A 23,506-nucleotide genomic window follows, 5' to 3' on the forward strand; every position below is an offset into this window, starting at 1 on the left:
AATGCCTTAATCTAACCAACCCTAAGTTCTCCTTGATGCAGTTCTCACTGTCATATTTCCCTTCTTTGCCTTTGATATTTACTCCTTATCTTCTTGTTCTCTAGGCATCCTCTTTCTCTTCTAATGGTAATTTTCCCTTGATCTCCTTTGAATCTCAAGAAGAGAGAAAATTAGAGAAAGCTATCGTGAAGATTTACGGTGTTGAGGAAAAGGGAGAGAGAGGGAACTATGGAGTGGAGAAAGAGAATGTGGGCCAACTGATCATGAAATTTAGTCACTCATTGATGAAAGTAAAGTGTATATATATTATATATATATATATATATATGGACAAAAAATGTCTACCAGGGTGTACGGAGAAATTATGTAACCAACATGTGGCTAACCTGATAGCGGAATGCCGGAATTAGAGAATGTTAAAAATGCAGACATGAATATTCATATACTAGATGAGCTCAGAAGATTGAGAGAGCAGATTGACGGAAATTAACCTACGCCTACATCAACCGAGCATGATAGCGAGGACACAGATTCCACCTAGAGTGTCTGTAAAAATATTTTTTATTTAGTTTACTTCTTTTGATGTATAACTATTGAAAATTTAACAGTGTATTGTAGATTTTTATGGAATGTCCAATGTTTATTTGACCTATTGGAATATTATAGTTAGATTTTTATTGTTTTCTATCGCCGCATTTGATTATGGCTAAATTTGTAGAATTTTAAATTGTTTGGATTTGTACTGTTGGAAAGCGGACTAACATATAGCAATCGTTTTTTTTTTCCCGTTATGCTATAAGTTTCAGGCGGATTTGCGGCGGAATTTCCTACGCAAACATTGATACGACGAATAAGTATCGTTGTTTGCAACGGAAATAAATGTCACAAATAGCGGCGAATTTGCAATAGTGGTTTAGTCACAATGTAGAACTGATATTCCGCCACGATTTGCGGCGGAATTTTCGTTCCGTCGCAAATACTTTTGTGACGGATCTATTCCGTCACAAATACTTTTGCAACATAGGTTTTAATGACGGAATTGATTCCGTTGCAAATCCGCATCAAACAAGGATTTCTAATGGATTTCCTTTGTTTTGCGGCGGAAAGAGATAATTTCCTTTAGTGATCCTCATGAAAGAAACATAATATAGAAGCAATTAAACAAAATCTCAGGTTTCGCCTTGTTCTGACAAATGTCTTTTATTTTTCTTCCATCTATAATAGTTACTGGTTAAACTAAAAAGGGCACTAAAGGAGGCCTATTCCATCAAAGAAAATTAATGATAAAAGAAGGCTCAAAAGCCTGCATTTGAGGATCTTACTGTTAACAAGATCACCTAGCATGTAGAAGTAGGACATTTCTAGGATATTTCAAAGTAAGATACAAAACCCTAAAACCTTTGCAATTATTATTTAGCTTCTATCATATATATAGTGACATATCCATCAACAATAGCCACAAATATACTAATCAGTTGAATAGGTAATAATAAAAAATAAAAAATATAATTTAAGAATAAATAATCCAACATGGTACACAATAAATTTGTTATGAGATCTTCTGACTATTGAAATTAAGAGAAAACAAGGAGTAAGCCATTAACCTTGTCCAGCAGCCTTGAAGTTGTCAGAGGAGGAGGGCATGCAACATTAAACTTTGCACATGCGTCAACAAGGTACTTATTTGCAGCCTCACTAGAAAGATCTTTGGGTATATCCAAGTTTGCCATTCTTTCCAGTTCTTCAATCATGTCAATCCGTCTGTAAAATAAAAATAATGGATAACGAACTTAGTTAAACAGAAATACCAGTGATAACGTTGCCTTTCCTGGTTAAAGTTATGCACATTAAGATAATAATGCATCAGAACAATCATACCTGAAGGGCGGAGTAAAATCAATCTCAATCGGCTCCTTATCCACTCCATCAGCATGAAATTTTATTTTATATCCACCGGTCAATTCTTTCACCATTCCTACTCAAGAATAAAAAAATCTTTTTAAAAATTGTTAAAACAAAATAACTCAGGAAAGAATTTTTGAGACCATAAATATTGAAAACACTTTTTATCTTCTTAATATTATTCTTTTTAATATTAAAATTTAAACTTGAAGCCTACTCAAATATTCATCAACAAGCATTAAATAGATTCCTTCAACAGATTAATTCAAAATAAGTTCAAAAATTAGTTAATAAAGAGAAATGGGCCAAAATGGTCATTCGACTATATAAGAAATGCCAAAATGCTCCCAAACTACGTAAAAGTTCCAATTTTGTTCTAAGGCATTTTAAATAGGGATCAAAATGGCCTTAACATTCAAAATTGGATGTTAAAATGAACAGAATCTCTAAAAATAATTGAGAACTTACATAAAAAGCATGTTTCAAGGGATATTTTTAGAATATAATTTATTTTAACCTAAAGCCTGGATATGGAGACAATGGAGACAATAGGAAAGACAAAGCAGGTAGCAAATCTATTCTTCCGCCTTTAGAAAGGCAAGCTCGAGCAGGCGCTGAGATGAGCGGGAGAAGATGCAAGTAGGCAACGGTAGAGTAGCCAATTAGTATTTTCACATTGCCGAAGCTACTCTTAGAGACATGACTCCAACCAAGTGACGAGACGAACATGAGAAGACATGAGTAAGATCGAACAAGCAGGATTTGTTTAAGCGGGAAGACAAACAACTTTATTGTCGAAGGGGATCAAGAATTAGCAAAAAATATTACTTCTGTAATAACAAAAACATCTTCGTTTGATTGTTTGATAATATATTTCTAATTGATTGGAATGTATTTTCATTTTGTTTAATGAACTATTGTTAAGATATATTTACTTCCCAACTAGCGGCCTATGCTTTCAAAAGCTACGTAGGTCCCTTCTTGTTATATGTCACCATGTTGAATTTCATGTGCATTCGGTTGCCAACACAAGAAAAGCAGTTGGGCAAAGCCAATTATTTTGCTTCATGACACTTTTAATCAATATGAAAAGAGCAGTCCAATTTGAGATGCATTGGGCGTTTTATTTGGATTTGTTAAGGCGACTCAAAATTTATTTTGATCAAATTTATGATGTTAATTTTGTTAAGGCATTCAAAGTTTATGTTTTACAACCATAATATTAACGTGTTTGAATTTATTTTCAAACAAAAAAATTGTAAAGATACAATTCCGAATGTATGCCATTTATAAAATATATACTTTATTATCACTAAAATAAATAACTTTATGCAAAGCAAAAAAAAAAATTGATCTTTCAACGAAATGATTTTAATCGAAGTTAGTTGTAAACAATTTAAGATTAAACAACTGAATGCATAGAGAAATAATTTCTAAAAACATAATATAAAATTTTAAAACTTTAATATATATATATATATATATATATATATATATATATATATACTTTTGATTACATTGGATACAAAATAATAGAAATGTCAAACAAATTTATTAAAAAAAAATTGCTAGCACAAGGCACGATCTCAATCCACTCCCACTACTAAACGAACTTAATTGTTCTACACAAAGAAATATGATTAGCAGAAAATTAGTTTTACTAAAAAAAGTAAAAAAGAAAAGAATCTTCTAGAAATATCCCTACTTTTAACAACACTAACTTCAAGTTATATTATTTTGGATTGTTTAATATATTTTATCATTATTTAATCTTCTTATTTCATAGTCAATGCTTGGTTTTAAGCAAAGATGATTTTTTCATGAATATGGAATTCATTTGTATTAAAGTCATAAATGTGGCCAAAATAAAGGTGTCAAAATGGGTTTTTCGATCGAGTTTGGATCCAACCTGAAACTAACCCGACCCAATCACACAAACAGGCCCAAAATCTAAACCCAAACCCAACCCACCAAAAAAATGGGTCGTCCCGAGCCAAAACGCTAACTCGGTCGAGTGCAAGTGAGCATTCATCGAGCGTAGGCGCGAGCGTGACTGTGCGAGGTTGAGAGCGGGATGTGATGAGCGGGGTCGAGCTCAAGACTCGATGTGCGACGCGGTGCACATGCAAGATATGCAGGCTCAGCGCAAGCGTAGTAACGTGTGAGACTTGCGGGTGAGATGTAGTGGCGGATAATCTCCAAGTCATATTTCCAGATTAGAGAGTTGACCCAATTTTTCAAATGGGTCAGAAATTGAAACATGAACTTGACCCATTTGTTAAATGGGTCAACCCAAAGCTGAATTTTTCGAGTCGGGTTCGAGTCGGGTTTTTTGGGTCATGTCACACTCCTAGCCAAAAGGTCTCAATTAAAAAAAATGGTTCATTCATTCCCTTTGGTGATTATTGTATTCCTACATTTGACATTTGGCGTTTTTTATATCTAATGCATGCTTCCTTACAAAAATAGGTAGGAGAAAACTCTTTAAGGGAGATGGTATTCTTTCTATGCGTACAAGTTGTTATCAATTATTGAACCCTATGATGGGACATCTCCAAAACAAATATAGGATTTTCTATCAGCTTTTGCAGGATTTTTTTTTTCTCTAGCAACTTCAATTATTATTACTAAGCTTATACTTTGACTCCAATTATAAGATCAGCCTACAACAAACATTCAAACTAATTATTGTTGTCCTAATTGATTTCATGTACCTTTTAAAATATAAAGTTTTATTTTATAAGAAATAAAAATATATTAAAAAATCTTATAATATTGATTATTTTAGCATTCTAAATATATTATTGATTTTTCAAATCCTATTAACATGCACTTGTTGCACATGCAATTAAACATCTACCCATGAATTTTATTAATAAAATGGTGGCATAAAACTATTTCCATTTGTCATATCACAAGGACAAATACAAATTTAAACCCACTAAAGGGAAAAATAAATTCTTCATGTAGCAGACACCAAGTCTCAAATTTGAGACCTAGATCTAGACTTATGCCTCGAAAAACTAAGTACAGTGCTTCATCCATGGCGCACACACAAATGAGGGCATTCACGTGTGTGTGATTTACCAAACTAGAGCGTGCAATCTATCAAATAAAAGTTCTTGTCCAAAAGCATATTTTCTAAATGTTTTATGGGTGCATGCCCACAACAAACTAACTATTATAAATTCGAGATGGAGGGCATAAAAAAGTTAAGAATAAGAGGTATGTATATTTGCCAAAAAAAATGAAAGTGCATTTTCACTTACCAGATAACATCTGCTCTGTCAAGACCATCAAATCATTGTAATCTGCATAAGCCATATAAAATTCACAAGTCGTAAATTCTGGATTATGAGTCAAGTCAATTCCCTCATTCCTGAATTGCTTTCCAATCTCATAGACACGATCAAGCCCACCAACAATAAGTTCCTTGAGGTATAATTCAGGGGCAATTCTCATGTACAATTTCATGTTCAACTCATTGTGATGAGTGACAAAAGGCTTAGCAGCTGCACCACCAGCAATCATGTTCATCATGGGTGTCTCTACCTAATTTTAAGAAATATTTATTAAAAGAAGAGCAAGGGTAGCTAAGAAAAATAATTAAAGAAAATTTTGCAGATAAAACCTCCAAAAAGTCCAAGTTGTCGAGGAATCTCCGAATGTATGAAATGATCCAGGCTCTTGTCTTGAATATTTCTCTAACCTCATGGTTCAACATCAAATCTAGATAACGTTGACGATAACGAGTTTCCTACCACCAAATTAAGAATAGATAACAAAAAATAACCATGGAAAATAAAACATAATTTCAAGAAATATATAGGGAATGCTTCCTAGTGACTTCAAAGTAGGAACAAAGAATTTTAGGACCTCTTATGATAAAACCATACTAGTATTTAAAAATTGACATGCAATTCTATCAATCTATAATATTAGCCGTTGAATTTTTAAAAATAATCTCAAGCGCTCATTGGCTTTCACTAATATTAAATCCTTATTTTTGAATTCTAAGTATAGTATAGAATTCTAAGAGTTAAAATTCAAAGAAAAAAATTACTTTTATGAATGTCTTAAATGTAGTTTATGCATATATGAAGTAATGTAAACCATGAGAACGCTAAAGAAGAAATAATGATTTTGAATAATGACCCACAATTAATTTTGTCATATCTACGCTTTAGAGTTGTATCACATCTAAAAACCTCCATGGAGCTTATCTCTACACGTAAGATTATTTTCGAATAATAAGCCAAGATACTTGAGCAAAAAAAATCACACAAATATCTTTCCTTTTTTTTCATTATATTCTTCCTAGTTTTTAGTCATTCTATTTAGTTTAATACATTTTACTTGTATTTTTTTATTTTTGAATTATTTTAGATATTTTTTAAAAATGAATATAAAAATGTTTACAAAATGTAAATGATAAACAATAATTTTAAAACTTATGAACATAAACTATACTTTGCTGCATTTATTCTAAATAATTATGTCATATAATTATAATTTTAGAGAAAAATAAATGCTGTCATTTATTTAATTCAAAGTTTATATTTTTATTGATTTATCATTTAATGCCATAAACGTTTTTGTTGTTCATTATTTTAATGAACATTTTTATTTTCAAATTTTGACGTAAATGAAAATCAATCAATGATTGTTTTAATTATATCAATTAATTAATCAGCATTAGTCAAAATTTTAATTATTTGTCATTTTATTACCTTCTATTTTAAACAACTAAAAGAAAGATGATCAATGTCAATGCACATATATTTTTTATCAGTTTCTATTTCATGCTATTTGAATTTTTCCTCCACGACAATTTAAGTTGTAGTCAATACTTATTTTCATTTATTATTATTTGTAAATTTTTTTCAAAACAATATTGAAATGATTCATAAATTTATAAATATATTAAAAGTCAATTATGAATCATGATTTAAAATAAAATAAATATTAGTTTTAAAAATATTCATGACAGATGTGAGATAACACATCAATAAAATCAAGCCTTTCTCCCACTACGTGGGGTCGGCTACATAAATCCTTTTTCTTCATTGTGTCATGTTAAAAGTCAAATTCTAATTCAAATCTAATAAAAAAAAGATCACTGTGCAGAATGTTGGCCACTAAAAGAGAAGCATACTATTATGTGTTGGCAGTGTTGCAATGATGAGGATGCTCAGGTGGATGAGTGGATTTACTCTTAGAGATAGGATACGAAATGAGCATACACATAAAAAGGATGGAGTAGTTCCAATGGAAGATAAGATTAAAGAGAGTTGCCTTAGATGGTTGGTCATACAAAACAACGGCCTTCTAATGACCCGATTAGAAAAGTAGATGTATTAGATTTGGTTTATGTTAAGAAAGACAGAGACCTAAAAAGACTTGGTTAGAAAATATTAGAAATGACATTTCTTTATTATATTTAAATAAGAATTTAACTCTTAATAGTAGAAGGGAGAAAAATGATTTATGTAGCTAACCCCACCTTGATGTTCTTGTAGTTGTTGTTTGTAAAAAAAGTTCATTTCTAATATTTTTTCCAACCAAGTCTTTTTTGATCTACCTCTACCTTAACAAAAATCAAATCTAATACATATACTTTCCTAACCAGGTTATCAGAAGGCCAACCCTCAATGTTAGATAATACTTAATGATATAAAGAAAGATCAACAATGTAATGATGTTAAAAAAATACTCCAAATGAGATATAAATTCACCGCAATTTATAACATACAATCAAACCTTAATAGCCTAATAGGTATATAATATGACTATCTTCAGTTAAAACATATACAAAAAAAACTATCTTTAATTATCATAGCATTACTTATTTTAAGTTATGTTCATCATTTTAATGTTCTAAATTTTTATCATGTAGGTTTTCCATTAATGATTTTGAAAGTTGGAGACCTTCAAAAAGACTAAAAACAAAGCAAAAAAAAAAAAGGAACAAGACCTCTCAATTTTTGCAAAAAGGCATGCATTAAAAATAAATAAAAAATAATGCTACATATATTTCTTTCAAATATATTTGAACATATCAGATGTGGGGTGTCGCCATTTCAATCCTCTAAAATATTAGAGAAAGGCATGCAATAAAAATAAATAAATAATAATGCTCTATATATATATTTTTCAATGTATTTGAACATATCAAAAGTGGGATGTCCCATCTTACTTTATGGAAAACAAATTAATTGAAAAAGATCATTTCACATTCTATCTCTAAGAGTAAAGCCACTCATCCACTTGAGCATCCTCATCTCTGAAAGCTTAATTGTATGCTTCTCTTTTAATGACCAACATTATGCACCATAAAGTATTGCAAGTCTCACCACCATCTTGCAAATTTTTTTCCTTAAATTTGAGGGGGTCTATTCTATCACACAACAGGCCTGATGCATTCCTCCACTTCAACCATCCAACTTGAATTCTACTAATAATATCCCCATCTATTTCACCATCAATCTGTACAATAGAACTCATATATATAAAATGTGTATTCTTATTATTGACTTATCGCCCAGAGTCACAATCCCCTTAGTAGATCTATTCCTTTCATGTTATTTATTAGCATAAGAGAAGAAATGAAAGTCTCTCAATCTTATTTTTTAATTTGTAAACAAACACACCAAGATTTATGTAGTCTACCATTCCACGTGTTCATGCTCAAAATCAGATTGACAAATTCACTTGAAAAAGAGCATGCATGATTGAACTAGACATGAAGCATGCCAAGGAAAGCTGGCTATGCTTTGGCTCAGGATCAAAGAAAAATGAAAACCAAGGCGTCGTGCATACAAATCATTAAATATTCTCAAAGTGCAAAAAAAAAAAAAAAAAAAAAAAAAAAAAAAAAAAAAAAAAAAAAAAAAAAAAAAAAAACAAACAAACAAACAAAACAAAACAAATGCAAACTTCTGAAGGTTCAAACTGCCAGCAGAAATCATATTTTATGGTTTATTTATAAAAACGGAAAAGAAACACACCATCAACTGATACAGCAAGTCATCTGAATGGCAAAGAAGCCAACGGAATACTTTCATGCTTCATAGGGCAAGACCCTCCAAAGAAAAAAAAGGAAATTAGAAGACTTCGTAATTAATTCAAGTGTAACGCCAACAGACGTGAAGATTAATAGACTCAGGAAAAGCCGTTCACTCCATTAAAAAAAAAAACCACCCACCCACAACACACAAACATGAACATGCAAGCATGACGGTAGATTAACGCAAGCATGACGCTATTCAGAGATTAGCAGATGTAGAAAGAGTGATGAAGCCCTCTCATACATGAAAATGAACAGGCACGCATTCATGCACATTCACAAAGATGTTCCGAAAAGAATATATATATATATATAGAGAGAGAGAGAGAGAGAGAGAGGGAATTGGTAAGCTTCTTCAGTAAATTATTGCATAAAACAAGTTCAGTATATTGTATTAAAAACAGTATATTGATTTATTTGTCTAAATTAAAAAGTGAGCTCATCAGAAAAGTTTATCACAGGTTTATCATTTATTACTTGATGCCCAAGATTTGAAGCCGAGGAAATTGTCTGATCATTGCTATAAAATACAAACAATACAAGAACAATCTCATGATCTGCAAACGCATATATGATATGAAGATATACTTAAAAATAACACAAAGACTATATACCTGGTCCTTGAGAACATATGTTTCAGGATTCCTGGGCAATCCTGGAACCCATTTAGATCCCAATATTCCTTCATGTTTCTACAACAATTGAAGGAAATCATTTGCTAAAAAATCAATCACAGTAAAACTAGCATTTCTTATATCCAACAAAGTGTTGCAATATAAAGCAGCTCTACCTTACTAGAAGGATTATCAACACCAGGAGCAGCTTTTTGCCGTGGCATCATATGAAGACAATGAGAAAGGACAACAAATGTTTTAGGAAATACACTAAGCTCCCCTCTTTTACTCTTCCCTGTACAATAAAACAATACGTTTCCACATAATATCAGCGTTTATTATCAAGCATATAGTTTAGTTTTTCAAACAGTAACAAAGCATTAATGAGCTAACAATTAGTGGGGAACATGTGTCCCGGTTAGGTAATAAAATTCAAAAAATTAAACATACATTTGGGTAAGTTTTCACTGGGTTTACAAGAAATTTTAAGCTAAGCTCAAATATATGTAGTCTAATATGAACAAAAATCATTTCCAAGAGAACAAATCTCATCTGAGACATCTATGATTTTACCATGGATATTCTTCAAAAATGACAGAAGAGTGAATTTTTCAACGACATGATTAGCTTTCTGTTAGACCGGTCCACTGGACCGGTCCAGCCGGTCCAGGCGGGACCGGTTCACGGGCCAAAATCGCAAAATTAGGCGGAGATCTCCGCCTCCTGCGGAGATCGAGCGGCCCGACCAGCCCTTTAGAACATTTTAGGAAGCGTTTTTTACCCTTCTTCAATATAAGTAATAATTTATCAGGATTATGGAGGGCATTCAGTGTTTTCTTTGAATAAGTGACGACTGGGATTTAACCATCATCATCAAAGGGCTACCAAATTACTGATTGAAAACCAAAAGGAAGACATTTCCCTCTCGTTTGTACTCTTACTATATTTTGGCCTTTACAGAGTAGGCTAAATCTAATGCGCAACAACTCGCACAGCATTGTGCATATGCTAAATAAACTGCATGAAAATGTAAAGCTGTATGTTTTTCCTCAGAGTCAAATAAACTGACGCATAATGTTTAAATGCTAAATGTCGGATAAATTGCTATATTGTGGACCTTAATAAATTTCTTAGATTTTAAAAATAATAATAACAAATATCAAGCTATTACAATGTTTAAAAGACATGCATACTTCAACTTATTTAGAATGATTAAAACGTAATCACTATGGATTATATTTCTACCATATAACAGAAGCAATAAGCAGAAGAAATGACAAACAAAACTGTCCACAAAAAATCTAAATGTTTTAAGAGCCCATTCCATGCAAAATCATAATCAAAGTTTCAAAAGAATGTGATATAAAATTACTCATGAATATCCCATGAAGCTTTCACAAATAAGTACTGACGTCCAATACCTAGCAAAAACTACCGAGTGATTCCATATACAGGCCATAATTGGAATGGCACACAGAAACTGTATGCCAAGTGGTTTTCCACCACATGAAATTTAGATAAGGAATAAACAGAAGGAAAAAAAAACAATTACGTAATGAGATAGAAAACCAATCATTGCCACTAAAACAAACAACTGACAACAGGAAAAGAAAAAGTTTATGATGATGGTGGATGATCTCAAACAACAGAAAATCATTCATATAGGGTATATGTAAAATCCAAAACCCAAGTTCGCCTCCCTCTATGCAAACTCAATTAAAACCACCACAATATCCTAGTCATCCCATCGACCATCAACATTTTATAGCCACTTCCCTCAGAAGTTAATGCTAGGCTTTCCCACGTCCACTTGCATGCCTAGGCCAATCATCTAAAACAACCTAGTAGAGATTTTCAAAGCATATTACATTTACCAAACTATTATGCAAAATGTTTCCTTCCCACAATGCATATACAGCAAGGCCTACATTCTAATTATGTCTCTTTGTAAATAAGAATTAACTACATCATTTCCACTTTTGAATTCAGCAATGATAGGTTCTTGTCAGATTGTTGGAGTTGACTGGATGACTACAAAATGAATTCAAATTACTATAAAGCATACTATATTTACTAACCTATTATGCATAATGTTTCTTTCCAGAACTGATGCACAACAAAGCTTACATTCTAATTCTCTCCTGAAAGTAAGAATTAAGTATTATTTTGATTTTTCAAATAAGCAATGATAGGCCTTTTCAGACTGTTAAGAGTTGACGGGATAACAATTAAATGAAATTCAATAACTATAAAAGAAGCTAAAGAATTTTGGCAACAGTTATACTGTAATAATGCTCCATACTTACCATCAGCACTCATTAAACAAGCAAATGCTTGTATGAAAATGCAAAGGAAAGTTAGAACTCAATGCTTGACAATCATTTTCAGTTCAGTAAAAAAGAGAAGATTTCTGTGAGGGCACTCTCACAATTCAAAAGAAAAAAAAAAAGAAATGTAATAAAATAACAATGATTTTCATATTAGCACCACTTATTATTGATTTCTCATGCTTAATTGCTTACAGATAATATTTCATGTAAAAGTGAAAGACACGGTACAGTGATCCAAATTAAGAACAAAAAAGAAGTAATAATAATAAAACATGATTTAAACACTAACAAAATTAGCATCTTCAGGGGAATAACCTATCATCAACATCATCATCAACCTTATCCCAAATATTCAAGCCTGCTTTATGAATCCACATTTTCCATATGGCACTGTAGTACAAAAGTGAAATATAGTACAATGATCCAAATTAAGAACAAAACAGAATAATAATAAAATATTATCTAAAATACTAAAAACTTATATTTGACTTATGTGGGATCACATAAAACGCAGGCCTTCCGATGACCCAATTAAGAAAGTTGATGTTTTAGATTTAACTTATGTTAAATAAGATATAGGTAAACCTAAAAAGGCCTTTCTTTATTAGATTTAGATGAGAATTTGACTCTTAATATGACTCAATGGAGAAAAAGGATTCATGTAGCCGACCCCACATAGTGAGATAAAGGTTTGTTGTTGTTGTACTAAAAATTTAGCATCTTCAGGAAAATAACCTACCATCAACATCATCATTAGCCTTGTTACATCTTGGAACATTCGAGGTGGTGGAGAGATAAAAGCAATGTTTAAAATTGCGTATTCGGGTATTGAGGCGTTTTTCATTCGTGAGGCGAGGCGTAAGCCTCAAGGCATTTTGAGGCGTAAGCCTCAAAATCAAAAGATTGCGTAAACATAAAATGATAAATTTTTTTTATATACTAATGAGTGAATAATATAAAACATAAAAAATATATAAGATATGAAGTGAAATCAAAATATCCAATAATAAGACAACATGAAATATAGTTCAACTCAAAATTCTATCTTTCCCAAATCCCAGTATTCTTTTCATTAACATATAATTCCAATTTCCAAAAATAAATAACAATGACATATTACATAAGAACTCATAAGTCATCAGCACTGTCATCACTAAGGGGTTATTCATTTGAATCATCATTATGATGAACTACTCTCTCCTCTTCCTCCTCTCCTATAGAGTCCAATGTCGGGCATTTACTTCAAGATTTATGTAAGTTTTAATATATATAGCGTGAGGCGTAAGCCTCATGCCAGTGAGGCGGGGCGAGCCCAACCAAGTTGAGGCGCAAGCCTCATAAAAAAAACTCAAGGCGTAAGCATCGATGCGTTTTTTACTGGAATTGCGCAAAGGCGGGCCTCAAGGCGAGCCTCATATTGCGCAATTTTAAACCATGGATAAAAGCTTAACGTCTTAACCAATGTTTTAAAAACCGGACCGGACCGGCCGGTTCAACCGTGAACCGGTCATAGGACCGGTCCGGCTCAGCCTTAAAACCGCCCCTGCAATGAACCGGACTGAACCGGCTAGAACCGCCGGTTCAACCGGCAAACCGGTGAACCGGGCGCGGTTATTTTGAACCGGCCGGTTCAAATTCAAAAAATTTTAAATATTTTTTAAATAAATAAATAATCATATATTTAAAAATTTAAAAACTTTAATTAATAATAATATATCTTTTTTAAAACATTTATCTCCAAACCATCATGAAGCATTTCACATGGAGTGGTGGTACCATGTGAGCTCTTAACACCAAAAAACTCAAAATGCTATATAAACACTAGCAAAGAACTCTTTCTAAGTGATGTGGGACTAAAGAAAAGAGTAGAGATGTGAATGAGCTCATAACATATGCAATGCATACAAAATTATTTTTAAAAAGACTTTTTAATTAATTATTTTTTATGTAAATGATACTTATTTATTAGTTAATAATAAACATTTATTTATTTATATTCTATAAAAATAATTTATCATTAATAATTTTATGTATTTAATTATTTATTAATTATTTAACATATAATTTAAAATATGTATTTATATTAAATTATATGATTATATGTAAATTTAATTTAAATTAAAAATTAAATTTATAATTCGAAAAATATTTAAAATTAAAATTATCATATTTTTATAAGTGTAAATTCTTATAATTATGAGATTTATAATTTTTTTCTTTTATGTGAGATTTTAAAATAATTCTTTTACTTAATTATATAAATTTTATGTTTCATATATTCTTTTTAAATTTAAATTTTTGTCTCAAACTTTGAATGATAACATTATTATTATGTTAATTTAATTAAATTTTAATAATATTTATTATTTATTACATCATCCGGTTCGACCCCGGTTAGACCGGTTGAACCGGTCGAACCGTGAACCTCTCCTTCTTCCGGTTTGTTGTCCGGTCTCTAACCGGGGTCGAACCGTGAACCTCTCCTTCTTCCGGTTTGTTGTCCGGTCCGGTTTTCACAACCTTGGTCTTAACTTTAAATAAAGATCCAACACATATATAGATAAAGAGAGAGGGATGCGAGAGTCATAAGAGACACCATAATTTTATATGGGCTTAGGGTAATGGTGGTTGAAGGGATCGTAGTTGACGGGCAAGCGTGGTCGGAGGGACGTAGTGGGCGGGTGATGTGAGGTTGGGGAGATTGTAGTTGGCAGGTAACGATGGTCGGAGGGATCGCAGTCGGAGAGCGACGGTGATCGAAGGGATCGTATTCAGCAGTGGTCAACGAAAGTTCACAAACAATGGTGCTTGAGTAGAACTCTAGGATCCTTGAAGTCTTAGAGCTCTCTCCAAAGCCAAAGGCCCAAGCATGCAAAGGTCTCGTTGAGCTTCTTGATTCAACTATAAGCATGCGATATTTAGAGATCACTTGGTCATCCAATTAATGCTTTGAACCTTCCAAATATGCTTCGGCCCCCTTATTTGGGACCATTTAGGCTCAGATTGGACCGATTTTGATATCGTTGGGTTCATCCCCTTAAGATGTCCAATCTGACTATAAGTTTGCTGAAATTAGAGTTCAGATGATCTCGAATTTAATTTTGAAATTTCCCAACTTAGATATGCCTCGAGATTCTTGCTCGATTAAGGCAATTTTCGGTGATGTATCAAGCCTTATCCAAAAATTCAAGCCCATATTATAAATCCACATTTTCCATATGGTACTATAGCGTGCTGTATGAGATAATATATCCTATCATATAAACTCTATCCATATTACCCTGAGTATATTGAATGCAGGATGCCTTAGAGTATAAAGTTTATAATGTACACCTACTATGAAATGCAAAAAAACAAGTATCACACACACAAATTTATAAGTCATTAACTCTTAATCTTTTAACAATTATTTTCTTTATTAATGAAATCAAAAAATATAAAAACATAATTCAGATGAAAATCCAATGGCTTCTACGAGAAACAACATGTAGAAATTTATTACAAAGAAACAACTAGAAAACCAAACTTGCATAGAAAACCATATTGCATTGGATTACAATAAAATCAATTACAACATCAAACGAATAAAAAACATTAGAACAAAGATTTTTAAAAAAAGGATGAAAGAATTAACTAAAAATAGAGGAAAGAAAAGTTTCGCGAGCAAGAAAATAACTTGCCATATAAATCTTAGAGTCTCTCACTTGTTCAAAGAATTGACTAACATAAGTAGAAAAACAGACATCCACAGAATTTTATTCAGAACCAAGTAGATTGTATTTTGCAACTGTCTAAGGTCCCCTACTTACAAGGCAAATAAAATAAAATTACAAAAAAAAACTAACCAAGAATTCACCATCTCCAAATTATAGTGGGAAAAATAAAATCTCAAAAGGGCCGACTGCCAAAGTTCCAAGTTTTCAACAATACAAGCAGAAGTCCTACCAAAACCTGATAACAGCAGTAATAGCAAAGGAGCCGGAAATTAATACAGCAAAAATCATGTAACACATAACAGGAAAAGAAGATAACTCTAGTCCAAGCCAAAAATATGGTCGGGGAGATCCTTAGAATCTTGAAAGGCACAACAACTTTAAAAAATAACACCAATATGGCACTTTATCTTCTAAAAATATTAATTGAAAATTGTTATTATCACGTCCCCTGGAAGCGGGAATGACCTTTCTTTATTAGGTTTAAATGAGAATTTGACTTTTAATAGAACACAATGGAGAAAAAGGATTCATGTAGCCGACCCCACGTAGTGGGATAAAGGCTTGATGTTGTTGTTGTTGTTATTATCACGCTCACAATAATTGAATTATATATACTCAAGTCTTTTTTTCTATTAGTTCTAAATCATATGTATTTTTAGTATTTTTTGTATTGCTCTTAGCTTGTCACTTATTTGAACAAGACTCTGACAATTATAATATTCATCTAAAAAAACATAAAATACCTACCTTTGAATATGCTTTCTAAGTATCTCTACATGTATCTCCCTTACGCATTACAACCACTAATACTAGTTAGTGTTCAATTATATATATATAATATCTTCAACACAAATTTGTGATTTTACCCGAACAGTTCTTCCTTAATATGAATCACATAAATTCTCATGATACTCATTCATGTCTTCTATGCTCTATAGGCTATCCATTCATTATCTTCGCACAAAAGAAAAACACTTTCATCGGAGATCTTTCTGGTTGGAAATCAAATTGATTCGCTATAATATAATTTTTCTAGAGTTATGTTTCGTTATTATATCCCATGGCTTTATAATATAGCTAATGAGTTTGATTCCTCCATTGTTAAGCGTAAACTTGGACAACTCACTTGTTCTTAAATACTCCAATCATGAAAAGTAATGAAAGTCGGTCACTTAAATTTGCATAAAAATCGCTTCATACAAAAATAACTATACATTTGATCTGCTCAAATAATCAACGCTTAAAACTTTCAATGTAGAGAAATAGAAGCAATAATGACAATAAAATATGTTAAGAAAAAGGAGTTAATTAGGTTACCCAAAAAAGTCAAAGGCCAACAGAGATTTAAGCAAACATAACTATCTCACCATGTTATCAACTTATCATGAAACATTGAAATATAAATGATAATAGAAATCAGTTTCATCAAAGAAGGAACTCTAGAGGTTTTATACATTTGATCTGCTCAAATAATCAACGGATAAGGACAACAAATACGTCTAACAATGTCCATAGACAATAAATTCTACAAAGACTTTGCAAACATAAATCAAAATGCTTCATATAACTATCAATAACATGGAAAAAGAAGAAAAACAACCTGGGTAGCCACAGATACCAACAATATCACCGCGTTTCACAACACCGTGTAGTCTAGAAAATTCAACTTCATTCAAGTCTGAATCCCTAGGTAAAATTGAAATTTAAAGAGTTATCATCAATACAAAAGAGAATAATTGTTTAACAAAAATTTGTCTCAAGGTCAAAGCAATAAATAGTATATCTAAAATAATGGCTAAAGCCTTGTAGTAGAGGTAACCATCAAAAGCAGTTATTAAAGGTAATTTTAATAGAACTAAGGAAGTTTAAATCGTTAACACAGTTAAAGAGAGCAGAAGCACTGACAGCAAGCTTAAGTGTATTATGCATTTCGGTATAAACTGACAACCTGATTACAAGTTTGAACATATACTTGGTAGAAAGATGCGGGAAACCAACAAAAAGTAGAGCACACAGATAAATCCATCAATGGATATCATTAGCTTCTTTCAAGAAGCAATTATTCTCAAACACCTTGTCTCCATTTCTTGATTCCAACATCAACATCACATCAACATCTACATCAACATCAACATCAAGCCTTTATCACACTATGTGGGATTGGCTATATGAATTCTTTTTTCCTTCATTGTGATCTGTTAAGAGTCATTTCAAATATTTTATAGCAATGTATGCTTAGGTCTACCTCTACCTTTTCTTAACATCGGAAGGCCAACAATGTTTTACCTGTCCAAACCATCTAAGGCGACTCTTTCTAATATTATATGCCACTAAAGCTACTCCAAACTTTTCATATATATACTCGTTTCACATTCTGTTTTTAAGAGTGAAGCAAGTCATCCACTTGAGCATCCTCATCTCTACAACACTTCATTTAATGCTTCACTTTCAATAGCCAACTTTCTGTGCCATAAAGAATTGCAGATCTCATCACCATCTTTTAGAATTTTCCCTCAAGTTTGAGGGGCACTTTTCTATCACACAATAGGCCCAATGCATTTCTCCACTTCAACCATCTAACTTGAATTCTACTAATAATATCTCCATCTATTTCACCATCACTTTAAGCAATAGACTCGAGATATCTAAAATGTGCACTCTTATTAATGACTTAATCACCCAAAATCACAATGCCCCACTAGAATTATTATGGCTAAAATTATACTCCATATATTCGGTTTTAGATTTACTCAAACGAAAACCTTTAGACTCTAAGGTTGACCTCCATTATTCAAGTTTTCCTTCAACTCCCTTTCTAGTCTTATCAATAAGAAGAATATCATCTACAAAAAGCATATACCGGTTTACATCCTCTTGTAAATGTCTAAAAGAAAAAATGATAGGGATTTAAAAATAATCCTTGAAGTAATCCAACTGAAATAGGAAAATATTTGATCAAAACACCTTGTGTTTGAACACAAGTAACAAATCATACATGCATATCCTTAATGACTTGAATATAAGCATTATAAACTCATTTCTTTTCTATAACTCTCCAGAGCACTTCTCTTGGAATTTTATCATATGTTTTATCTAAATCAATAAATATCATGTGAGCACATCTTTATTCTCTCTAAACTTCTCCATCAAACCTCTCAATAAATGTATAGCATCCACAGTATACCTACCCGGCATGAATCCAAATTGATTTTTAGAAACATTAGTATCACATCATAACTTATCCTATCCGGCATGAATCCAAATTGATTTTTAGAAACATTAGTATCACGTCATAACTTACACTCAATAACTCTCTCCCATAATTACCAAACAAATAAATAGTCTAAGTTGCACCAAAATTTAAACTAAACCAATAATGGGAACAAGTTTTCATTTGTTTCGATAACACCAACGTTTGGGCATTCCAAAGAACAAGAAAACCAAGTAGATAGCCTCATATACTAGGTGTTCAACCAGTACGCTGTCCTGCATAAATGCTATTACATAAACAATTTCAAAAATTCTGAACAAATGCCAATTACCAGAAACTATAGCTTTTACATCTAACTACAGTAGATTTGTTTCTTACATCACAATCACAAACAAAAAAACGAAAACAAGCACTATGGGAAAATATTTGTAAACTTGCATACTCTATCAACAAGAAGATGGACGTTTCTTGGGTTTGAACCAAGTAGTCAAATCAGAATAAATTGGTATAAAATAAAATAACATTTTATAAGCATTTTCAATGCAGTAGAAGAAAAGCAAAAGAGAAATGCTCAAGAATTTAGTAGAAAAGGGAGTCTGGAATACAAAAGAATCTGAAGAAGATTTCTCAGTTAATTAAGACTTAAGACCAAGGCTCAACCAAATTTTGAGAATTCTAGTAAGGCTGCCAAAGTTCAAAATTCCGTAGATTATATCCAAAGATTTTACATGTTATGAGATATAAGAAGCCAGTCCTAGAAAGAAAGCAGTGCATATCTCTAAATGCTGACAAAGTGTTCTAGACAGATTCCTATAGTATTTTTCGTTCTTCAGAATTTCCAACTGGTGCAGTCAATTTTCTACTGTCTAATTGATGATGATCTAAATGGATGTAATTTAGTTTATATATTGCATTACTTAGAAATTAGTTGTTTTTTGCCAGTCAATTTATTATCTCATAAAGGTTGTTATGTATCAAGCCCAAAGGCGTTGTCTACACTTTTAGTTTTCATCTATTTTTTTACATACCCCCTTATGCTTTGGGAAAACCAAGAATCGAAGAGCTTTTTAAGATAAATAATCATAGAACTCGTATTTTGGCCTTGTAGTTTTCCTTTAGGCTTCCTGGAATCGGAACTATTTGTTTTGAATATTCAACAGTTTGGATGCTTTGAGGGTATAAAATCAATAGCTTGAGAATTCAACGTCTATCTTTATTTTCCATCCCCTTCACTGACATAAATCCCTATTCTTTCAACATTTACGGCACTTATCCTGCTCCAATATATTCAAAGGAAAAGTTAATGTGTTGTTTTATTTGGCGTTTGTTGTTTCTGTTTTCTCACTTATTTCCTACTTTTCCACTGCTTCCACTACAGTTTTGCCGCTACTTCAGTTGTTTTGACCACCATTTTCGTAATTTCCGTTTACTGTTCTATTGTTTGACCAATTTTTACTACTTATACACTTACATACATCCAGAATTCAACAGTTTACTGCCATTTTCTTATCCATTTTCCTGTATCACACTGTTTCTTCATTATCCCAGCCAACTTCCTCTAAGAACCCACCGCAAACAACTCTTCCAACCACCAAAAAAGCCAAGCAGTTCTTTCATTGTCCATGGAAAACAGTACCAATCATGTTCACATGAGCGGTGAATATCACCCACACCATTATAATTTTCAAAAAACACCATGCCATTCCCTTCTTCCTCAACTTTCTCAACCATATCTTAAATATTTTAAACAAAAATCATTCAAATCTAAACAACAACAACATCAAGCATTTATCCCACTAAACTTAAATAAAAATTTCAGACTTCATTCGAATTATCAATGCCGTTCCCAATTTTTTTTCACAAAGCCCAAAATTCCACTAACCCACTTGAAAGCCCGTCCTTTATCCATGAGATCAGTCATGCATTTTGGAAATCAAATTGAACTCAACTTTTGACGTTTTAATTCAAATTCACAACCTCGTAACCACCTCCAAAAATTTCCCTGCTTGTTTAGTCATCATAACTCGTTATCTTATCCTACACCAAATTAACTGCAAATGATATATCAGTGAAAAGAGCGATCATCAAGTTATCCTTGCTATCAGGAACAGAAGAAATACATGACTGGCCATGATAATGAAGGGCACTTTCAAGCCCTCAAACTAATTTGCAGGCCACATGACAATGTTTTTGCTTGTGAAAATAATAAGAAAAAAAAAATTCTCTTTTAGTCAAAGTTTACCATACATCCTTTTAGTTGACAACCTCTAAAGGTTCCGCCACATATTACAAGAATTTTACTAACCTTCTTCCTCAAAACCGTAAAACGCTGAAATTTTAAAGTGATTCACAATAAAATCATGAGGTGATTCTATTTTTGTCCCTAGTGCTTCTACCAATAGCATTGAGAAATACTACGAGTACTGTTAAAAAATGGGGATATCATCTACCATCAAAAGATTTCAAGATTCCTATGACGAAATATATTGCGACCGTGGATAATTCTTCTCATATCATGCGAGTTCACGCAATGTGCATATAACAACTGATTGAGGATGATCCTCATATATGGAAGTTTCTATAAGTATTTGCAGTAATTAAGAATTGGCTATTTCTATAAGTGTTAATCAATGAGGGGTAGTCTGGACTTCGAATTATAGGGCAATTTCTATAAAGAATTCTTATGCTCTAAAATTAGTAGTTATGAAGAATTATAAAAAAGTTTAAACCAAACTATTGAAGCGCCATGGATAAGGAATCATAAAAAGCAGCCATACCTAGCATCAGCCATGATTTGCACTTTGGCAACAACGCCATATAAGTCATAGAAGTAAAGCTTGGATGAAGAAGTCCTCTTATTCATAATTCTCCCTTGAAAGCATATTTTTTTTCAGTTCATTAACATATCATTTCAGTGAAAAGTTGAAAGACCAGAAAATGATAAAAAACTCTACAAAACAACTAAGACCTGCCAAGTTAACTTCTACATCTTTGAGATGCTCCCCTTGATTGAGACTTGTATACTTCTGAATGTATTCTTCAACAGATATTGAAGCTTGAAACTTATGGGGGTATGGGTTTACCCCGGCAATCTTCTGAGATGCAAGGTATTTGTGCCTGTTCTCATAATATTGCTGTAACAGAAAGACCGATATTTCACACGCACTTTTAGATCCTTTAGAGCGTATGTCTTATATTATACATAAAAGTACCGATACAGAGAGAGAGAGAGAGAGAGAGAGAGAGAGAGAGAGAGAGAGAGAGAGAGAGAACCGTCGGGTCCATATCATCATCTTCGACCGCACAATCCTTGTGCGACAGAGAATTTTGTGTGGCAGCAACCTGAGAATGAATCAAGCGCTAAAAGGCATGCTAAACCTCTAAAGGATTAAAAAAAACTGAAATGGTCAATAAAAAAGTCTTACTTTCTTCTTCTTTTCTTCTTCCTTAAGGCGCTTCTCATCTTCCTTTTGTTTCTTCTTCAACTCCCTTTTCAGAGCGCTGTTAAAGTGTTAAACGATAAAATAGCAAATAACGTTAGGAGCTGTTTGGTAGAATCTAGGATTTCATTCAAGTAGGATTTCGTATCCTGAGGGAGTTAAATCATAAAACTGTCTGGTAATGTTCATGAGACTGTTTGGCTATTCCATTCAGGATTTAGGGAGCTTGAAAGATTTTGGCGGAGTTTCTTCCTTCCCGCGCCAGAGGATTTCGGAAATCCGCCGAACGAGAGGATTTCCGAAATCCGCCTCAAAGCCGGACTAAATCCGTATACCAAACAGCCCCTTAAGAGAGTACTAAGCAGAATTAACCAAAAGAAAAGATGCAGACTAAAAAGAATGATACTTCTTGCTCGGCTGATCTGCCGCCATGGGATCAACGGAGAGCTCGGAGACCTTATGGACTACCTCGTCAACTGTGTCGGCCATTGACAGATGAATGGGTAAACAGGTCGACAATGGTTTCTCGTCAGGATCAGGTTGTCCGCGCCGCACTATAACCGCTCCTCATTCTCCGGTTAGGGCTTTGGGAAGGAAAATGCACAGTGGGAAATCCTGTTGGGCAGATCCAACAGCGGAATAAGTCAAGGGCTGTTTGGCACAAAAAGTATTTAACTTGAATAAGATTTAGTAAATTCTGAAAACAATAATTTAATAAATTATGTTAAATTAAATTTTAAAAATAATTTGACAACATAAATATTAAATCTAAATTAAGGCGTGGCAAAGAACTTGGCACTCTAAGAAGTTATGACGCTTTGCTCTCATTCGTTGAATTTAGGATTTAGGCTTTGTTTTTTTGACGGTGTTTTTGCCTTTTTTGTTTTTTGAAACTGAGGGATTTTTTTTTTTTGTTTGGTTCGTCAAATCACGTTCTCAATAACTAAATTTTTTTATTTTTCTGCAGTTTTGAGGAAGTTTTTATATATACTTCTCTGTTAGAAAACTTCATTTTCTGAACTAATATTTTTTAAAACTGTCTTTTACAAAATCACAAAAAAAAAAAAAACGAAACCTTAGTAAATCCAATATTTACTTCAAAAAGAAGGCTAATACATATTTGTTTCGCTATAAGCCCATAAGTTCAAACCGGGTGTAAATCATGTTTGGCCCGCTCAAATTGGGCATAAATCACATTGCCAAATAGCCTCTAACATGATTTAACTA

At 32.5% G+C, this 23,506-nt stretch overlaps 1 protein-coding gene across 1 annotated transcript; it reads right to left on the bottom strand.

Moving 5' to 3' along the window:
- Positions 1 to 1,559: 1,559 nt before the first annotated feature.
- Positions 1,560 to 22,910, bottom strand: LOC110100993 (lysine--tRNA ligase). Its single transcript, XM_028695378.1, has 12 exons — positions 22,686 to 22,910; positions 22,265 to 22,340; positions 22,113 to 22,181; positions 21,808 to 21,973; positions 21,617 to 21,710; positions 17,229 to 17,314; positions 9,759 to 9,877; positions 9,583 to 9,660; positions 5,534 to 5,659; positions 5,172 to 5,454; positions 1,879 to 1,975; positions 1,560 to 1,761 (listed from the first exon to the last, which is right to left on the bottom strand). The coding sequence occupies exons 1-12, from the start codon at positions 22,766 to 22,768 to the stop codon at positions 1,575 to 1,577; spliced, it is 1,464 nt and encodes a 487-aa protein (XP_028551211.1). The 5' UTR covers positions 22,769 to 22,910; the 3' UTR covers positions 1,560 to 1,574.
- Positions 22,911 to 23,506: the final 596 nt, after the last annotated feature.

The sequence above is a fragment of the Dendrobium catenatum genome, unplaced genomic scaffold (assembly GCF_001605985.2).
Source record: "Dendrobium catenatum unplaced genomic scaffold, ASM160598v2 fragScaff_scaffold_627, whole genome shotgun sequence".
Lineage (NCBI taxonomy): Eukaryota > Viridiplantae > Streptophyta > Magnoliopsida > Asparagales > Orchidaceae > Dendrobium > Dendrobium catenatum.